This window comes from Echinops telfairi, unplaced genomic scaffold, assembly GCF_000313985.2.
Source record: "Echinops telfairi isolate 266 unplaced genomic scaffold, ASM31398v2 ScPeMD7_2;HRSCAF=8, whole genome shotgun sequence".
In the NCBI taxonomy this organism is placed as follows: Eukaryota; Metazoa; Chordata; class Mammalia; order Afrosoricida; family Tenrecidae; genus Echinops; species Echinops telfairi.
In genome coordinates, this window is record NW_022103898.1 from 13,772,972 (window position 1) to 13,780,468 (window position 7,497).

The 7,497-nt window shown below is 55.4% G+C and overlaps 1 protein-coding gene across 1 annotated transcript in view; it reads right to left on the reverse strand.

Moving 5' to 3' along the window:
- Positions 1 to 1,438: 1,438 nt before the first annotated feature.
- Positions 1,439 to 7,497, reverse strand: part of NCF4 (neutrophil cytosolic factor 4) — a 16,473-nt gene continuing 10,414 nt past the window's right edge. Inside the window, 4 exon segments of the mRNA XM_004700305.2 lie at positions 1,439 to 1,827; positions 4,003 to 4,068; positions 4,287 to 4,417; positions 7,340 to 7,438. Of these exon segments, the coding sequence (XP_004700362.1) occupies positions 1,632 to 1,827; positions 4,003 to 4,068; positions 4,287 to 4,417; positions 7,340 to 7,438 (492 nt within the window). The 3' untranslated portion in view covers positions 1,439 to 1,631.

Consider the following 7,497-nt stretch of genomic DNA (forward strand, 5'->3'; position numbering starts at 1 on the left):
TTCCTTTTGCTGTTTTCAAGCTTCTGTTTTCTCTGGGTGGGATCATGGTGATTTGGTCTGGGCATGGATCTCTTTGCTTTATTGTGCTTGGAGTTTATTGAGCTTTGCGGATGTGCAGGTGGGTGCTTGTCATGACATTTTTTTCACTGTCCCTTCCGCTCTCTCCTTCTTTCCCTACTTCTCTTGCACGACTATTGGTGCATTTCATGATGTATACATTCCTCTACCTTAGAATTCATCCTTTCTTCCTCAGGCCGCATCACCTCTAGTGACCTCGCTTCAAGGCGGCAGGGTCTTTCTTGGACAAGCTCAAATCTGCTGTGGAGTCCCTCCAGTAAGTTGTGTGTTTCATTGTATTGGCTCCTGAGAGGAAGCTCCCTTGGGCATGCTCCGCCTTCTAGACCAGCACAATAGGTGTGAGCCTGTCTTCACGGATGGGGCCGGTCCTCTCTGGGCCAGAGCGGCTCGTGGTTCTGCCAGCGTTTCCTCAGAGGGCAGCTTCTGCCTCTTGATTAGGAAGGCCTCCAATTTGCTGATGGATCCTGCTCGTGGCTTACGGAAGGCTTTCGGGTCTTCCCGTGGTCTGCTCCACGCTCCCCTGAGAGGGTGCAGTCTGGCCTGCACAGCCTTCCAGACCCATAGGGATGAGCTCCAGTGGATGAGCTGCCTTTCCACTAGTGGCTACCAGTTGCAGGAAGCTGCCAACCCCTGATTAATTTCTGCCCAGCAATATCTCCACCTATTCATTTTTATAACACTCCAAGGCAGAGACTTTCATTTAGACTTGTGTGTGTGTGTGTGTGTGTGTGTGTATTAGATGAAGGTTAGAGAGCAAATCGTGATTTTTAGACAATCTATGCACGTTTGTTTCCATTCATCCATTTCAATCCTCTGTTACAGGACTCGAGGGGGGCGTGTCTTTAGACCTGACGCCTATTTTGGAGGCAGGAGCCCAGGCAGGATAGTGGTTATGCACCTCTGGCTGCTAACCAGAAGGTCGGCAGTTTTAACCCACCAGCCGATCAGCCACCAGGAGAATAATGAGGCTTTCTATCCCCCAAAGAGTTTCCATCTCAGAAATCCACAAGAGCAATTCTACCCTGTGCTAGGTCCGCATCAGCTTGATCGCAGTGGCCTTGGGTTTGGGTTTTCACTGCTGGAGGGAGGGACCTAAGTCCCATTCTCTGTTTGCTTAGGGGCAGGGGCTGCTGAGAGACAGCAGACTTCAGGAACAGAGGAGCGGAGGGAGGCCATGGGGGCAAATGGGAAACAAACAGCAGGACAAGATTGTTGGCCCGGTTTCTCCCCCAAATGTAGACAGACAGGGAGTGGGGAGGGTGAATGGGGGCCCAAATGGGAGCCCCCTTCTATATGAAAATGGGCCCCTCTAGATGGACATATCATGGTGTTTTACTTCCTCTCAAAAGACATTGCTTTCTCCAATCTCGCCCTTGGAGGCAACAATGTTTATTCAATTCATAGATAAAATGTGGAAACAGAGCATGCAAGAGAGAGAGCCAAGCCCAACGAAGCCCAGACCAGGACTGGAATGAGGGTCCCCTCCCCCCAGCATTCCTGGTGCTGGTCCCCTCTGAGGGTCGAGGGCTCTTTCGGAGGCACCCGGTCTTCCCTCAGGGAACGGTGTGGTAGACCTTGTAGTCGTCTTTCTGGGTGATGTGCAGTTTCCAGGGGAAGAGGCGCTTCTGGGAGGGGAGGCCTCGGGCCTGCCTCACCATCAGCCCCACATCCTCATTGGAAAGCAGCCGCACCAGGTCCCCCTCAGCATCCCGGAAATTCAGGGCAATGTCCTCCTTCTGGAACTCCCGCCTGGCATAAGAGGTGAGGGGGTAAAGGTTACACAAAGATCAGCAGGAGAGGGCAGGACACTTGGCTGGGTCTGTACAGAGTGGAGCAAATCAAGGTCCTAGAAGACACCTGCGTGCAGGTAAGGAGGAGGATGCTCTGTAGGGTGGTAACTGTCCAATGTGGGGGCAGGCAGGAAGGTGGACAATCCTCTATTGGCTGGAAGAAGCGAAAACAAGCCCAACCTTCTGATAGGTAAGTGGGCAAAACAGAACCAGAGGCCTGCCAGACTTGCTGGGTCTTTGATGCCCAACTCCACTTCTAGGTCAGGGACCTCAGAAAAGGATCAGTCAAGCCATGGCATGGGTGAACCAGGATGGTCACCGCAGCATGGCTCATTTAAAACCAAACCAAACCCAGCTGCCATCAAGCCAACTGCTTCCTGGCACCCCGCATGTGGCACGGCAGACCCGTGCTCCGAGGATCCTCGGTGGCCCTGTGCTTGGTTGGGTTTGGCTCTAAGTAGATCCCAGGACTTTCTTCTGAGACTCCCCTGGGTAGACTTTGAACTTTCAGCCTTCCAATCAGCAGCCAAATGGGTTAACCATGTGCACCACACAGGGACACCCACGTGGCTTGGAATAACAGTGTTCGCTGGGTTCTGAACGTCTGACTTACAGACAGTTAGGACCCAGCCTATATGAACAGTGTGCAGTACACACGGTAGCTCACCGTCATTACAATGGGCATGACTTCGGGACATGCACCAAACCATAACAATGATGATTGCTCTATTATGTCAACAGTGCTTTAGCGGGTCTGGATGTGTTTCTTTAATGTTGCCTATGCACACACATGCACACAATATGCTATATGCTAATTCACAGGGACCCGATGGTCCGATACCACACAGTCCCTCTGGGTTTCTAAGACTGTCAATTTGGGAGTAGGAAGCCTCACTTGTCTCCCACAGAGCAGCTGGTGGACTCAAACTACGGACCCTATGCTCAGCAGCCCAACATGGAACCCACTTGCTGTCTGCCAACCACAAGATCAGAGGTTCAAAACCACCAGAAAGCCTCGTCTTTCTACTCCTGGAAAGAGTCACAATCTCAGAGACTCCCACGGGGTGGTTCTCCCCGGCCCTACAGGGTCCCCGTGAGTTTGACTGCACTGAATGACAGTGAGTGAGGACACACATCTGCCTGGCTGATATTAAATATGAACCCGATGATTCCAACTTAGGCACAAGCTCAACCAAAAGACAGCGCTTGCTCATCTTCTGGGACTGCCTGGAGTAAAAGCATGAAACACAGAAGTGTACGTGGGCAACCAAAGGGGGTGCTCCGTTAACTCCAGTAGGGGCACAGGCTGGTGCCCATAGCCGGTTATAAAGAGAGGACATTGTGACCTTTACAGTCAGAAATGGAACGATGCTTTTGGGGGGCTGTGAAGTAACTGGATCTTGGGAGTCCGGGGTTCCCTGAGAGGAGGGTCCGATTGGAAGGCTTTTAGTGAGACAGTGGTTCTAGCCGGAAACCCGCGCTCACAAATGGCGTGGCGTTAGTGAAGGCCCTTCGCCTTCAGCCTGCTCGGCGCTCAGCCTCCTTTGTCTGGACTTCAGATTCTCAGAATCAAAACCTCTCCAGAGGAAAACAGAGAAATGCACAACGAGAGTGCTCGGCCACTAGTCTGAGAGTTGGCGCGCCACATCTTCCCAGCGGTGCCACGGAAGAAAGGCCTGGTGGTCTGTCTGCCTCTGTAAAGAAAGCCCTGCAGGGCAGTTCTACTCTACCACGCGGCTGCCGCGCGCCTGCAGGTTTGCCACACTGTGGTGGCTTGTGGGTTGCTGTGTGATGCTGGCACTGGGCATGTGCCATGCCAGCAGGGTCGCCCTAAGGGAACGGGTTTCAGCAGAACTTCCAGCCTAAGCACACAGTGAAGAGGAGATCAGCTGCCTGCTTCGGAGGACGTTCTAAAATCTTGCAAGTTCTAACATCTAAAATCGTGGTCAGGGACTGAAGGCCTGAATGAGTGGCAGCAGAATGTTGAGGGACACGGTGCGGGACAATGGGCCCTCAGGTTGAAGGACATGTCAACTCTTCACCCTGAGGAGCTGCCTGCTCAGAGTGGAGTGGACGGGGTGGCGGACGCCCGGCCCCTTCATACGCCACCTGGGTCCCAGTCCCCCGCCCTCACCTCATGAGCTCCAGCAGGTCTTTGAACCGTGGGGTGCTGCTGAGGTCTTCCTCCACTGCGATGTCCCTAAGGGGGCAATGGGCTGGGAGTGAAGGGTCAGCATTCTGGTTCCTTTGGTGGACAGCGGGAGCCACGGCAGGTTTTCAGTAGGAGGAGCAACGTGAGGTTGGGCGTTTGGGTCTGAAGTGGAATGGGGGTGGTGGTCGGGGGCCTGGGCAGGAGGGGCGAGGGCTGGGTGGGCAGGGAGGGTGGTCCCGCCCCCTCCCACCCAGCAGGCCACCCACTTGATGGTGCTGATGGTGTCTTCATAGTAGTAGCAGCGCAGCCAGTTGGTGGGGTCATCTTCCTCGGGGAAGTCCTTGAGGACCTTCACGAAGGACCGCGGGAAGATGCCCGTGGTGCCCCGGACACTGCCCTGGGGAGGGAGCTGCCATGAGGAGGGCCGTGCCGCCCCACGTCAGAGCGCCCAGCCCTTTCCCACCGGTGGGGAAAAGGCAGGCAAGGACGTCTGGGTCTCTTGGTTCGAGCGAGGAGGAGAGGTAAGCAAGTGGCCACGTTATTCAGCCCACGAATTGTGTTCTGTTATACAAAGGCTCGAGCCCTGAACAGACCGGCAAAGCCACGGTCATCCCTTCAGGCATTTCCTCACTCACTCATTCATTCATTCAACCAAGACTTGGTATGAACCAGCCAGTGAAGGTAGAGGCCCCCTGCCCTCCTGGGGCTTCCATCCTTGGGAGGGAGGCAGTGGACGCAGGTACAACCATGCTCAGTGGGCCTGATGAGGGGGACGATAAGGAGCAAAGCTGAGCAGGGAAGGTGAGTGAGGGGTGGGGGAGGGCCCAAGCAGTGTGTGTGGCGGGGGCAGATCCTCCCTCACTCACTCAATCCCTCAATCCCCAGTACCCAGGCATCTGCTCCCCACCAAGCCATCAGACAGCCACTGCTCCCGGCCCGGGCCGCTCTCCTGACCCTGAGCCTGGCCTGTGCTTGGGATATACTTTCTCTTAATCCTCACAACCTCCCTGTGGGGCTGCGGCATTGACTCCCTCACGATAGAGTTGTATCAACTGAGGCCCAGCACGCCGCCCCTGCCCTTCACCAGCAGACCCACCCGTAGTTGTCGTGTGAGGCCCTGGAGTCGGTTCCGGCTGGTAGCGACCCGTACACAACAGAACGGCCCTGCGCCATCCTCACAAGTTTGACGGCTGAGCCCCTCGTGGTAGCCGCGGGGTCCGTCCATCTCACGGAGGGCCTTCCGCATCCACTGCCCTTCTACTTTCCCCAGCACGATGCCCCTCTCCAGGGCCTGGTCTTGCCTGATGCCAGGCCCAAGGGACCTGAGGTGAGGTTTGGCCCCCTTGGCAGGAGCATCTGGCTGAATTTCTTTCACCATAGATTTGATCATTCCTCGGGCAGCACCACATCTTTGCCAGCACCACGGTCCAAAGACCTCAATTCTTCTCTGTCTCCTTATTCAAGGCCCACCTTTCAGAGGCATATCAGGCGATTGAAAATACCCTGCTTGGGTCAGGCCCACCCTAGGCCTCAAAGTAGCCTCCTCGCTGGTCAGCACTTCAAAGAGGTCTCCTGCAGCAGATTGACCCTGCGTGCAGTGCATCCTGTGAGCTGATCCACAGGACTTTCCAGAAAACAGGAAGACAGCAAACATTTCCTGGCGCTGGAAAATGACCCGGAAATAGCCCTCTGGTGGCCTTGAGGCTGCTGCGTCCTTGCGAGAACTCCCAATGGAACTGAACGCACTGCCCTTGAGTCCATGCGAACTGGGAGCAACCCCGTAGGACAGAGGAGCGCTGCCCCTGTAGGTTTCCAAAACTGTCGAACCTCCCGGGGGCAGGAAACCCCATCTTTCTCCCATGGAGTGGCTGGGAATGTCAAGCCACTGACCTTGAGATTAGCAGCCCAGCGTGTAACCACTACACCACCAAGGGCTAAAACATAAACTGCCTCAGGTTGGTTAGATTTGCCCCCCTCTGCTGTCTGCACACCAAAGCCGTGACCCTCTTCCTGGTGGTCGCAGGCCCCTGGGCTGTCTCTGCCTGGGCACTTGTCAAAGCAGGACTGAAGGCCTTCTACACAGTGATCCCCCTCATCTCCAGAGTTAGCGTGGTCCAGCTACGGACCCCCGAGGGCTGGGACAAAGCATGGCTGAGACAGGTCCTAGCTGTGGACAGTCTCATCTACATCCCCCACGGTCACCTAGGGCCAGATCCCGGGTACCCAGTGCTCTCTGTGAAGACACGGCGGTATTATCTCCCAACAGACAAAAGGAAACCACAGTTGAGCAAGGTTCTGAAGGTCACCCACTGTCATTGAGTCACGTCTCGCTCACAGCGACCCTTGGGACAGAGCAGAGCTGCCCTGTGGGGTTCTGAGCCTGTCGCTGTTTATGGGAAAATAAGTCTCACCGTTCTCCCTCGGAGCGACCGTGGTTTCCAGCGACGGACCTCGCGGTTAGCAGACTGCCAGGGCGCCTTTCTCCAGGGTATAGAGTTAGTTTAGCATGGAGCTAGGCTATGCCCCCAGACGGGCAGATGCCAGGGTGGCATTCTTAATCACCACCTTTTCTTGGTGCTTGCAAGGTACATAGTGTCACCCCTGTGTTACAACTGCATGGTACAAAGTGTCCCCCCGCTCCCTATTATAGCTGCAAGGTTTATGATACCCACCCCATGTTAGAACAAGTGGCTGTCAACAGGGGATGGATGTCTGGAGACATAATTTGATTCCTAAAGCTGAAAGGGGGTGGGGATGGGAGTTGTGCCTGGCTTTAAGATGCTGCTAAACATCTCAGAATACCCAGAAGCAGCCCCACAGCCAAGACCGGTCCCCGTGCCAACAGTGCCCAGGCTGAGAACCCTGCTGAGCCGAGCAAGTGCACACAGAGGGTTCACTGACCCCCCAGAAGTGGCCTGTTAGTTGAGGTTAAAACTGAAGACAGAGGTGTCTGCCCTGTGGGCCCTGGAGCACAGTGGGTAACGCACTAGGCTGCTAACTGCAAAGTCCACAGTTCGAACCCACAAGCTGCTCTTTGGGAGAAAGAGGAGGCAGGCTTTCTGCTCCTGTAAAGATTCACAGCCATGGAAACCCATAGGGACAGTTTTCCCCTGTCCTGTGGGGTCACCGTGGGTCAGCGTGGACTTCGTGACGATGAATTTGGAGTCTGGTTTGGGTGTCATCTCCGGAGTCTTCCATGCCTTCCACACGTGTTCCCTCGTGTGCCCCTCTCCCACCACATCCCTCCAGGGCCTTCTTGTCCCGCAAGACTTCCGGGCCCTCCTGGGCTCCGCTCCCACCCGCAGCAAGCCCACCTCACCTCCAGCCAGTCCTTGTTGATTCGGCTGAGAAGGAAGATCACGTCGCCGGCTTTGAAGTTCAACTCCAGCTTGCTGTTACCAGTGAAGTCAAACAGGGCCTAGGGCAGGAGGTGGGCAAGGGGCAGGGAGGTGACTGAGGCTCAATGAGGACCAGTGA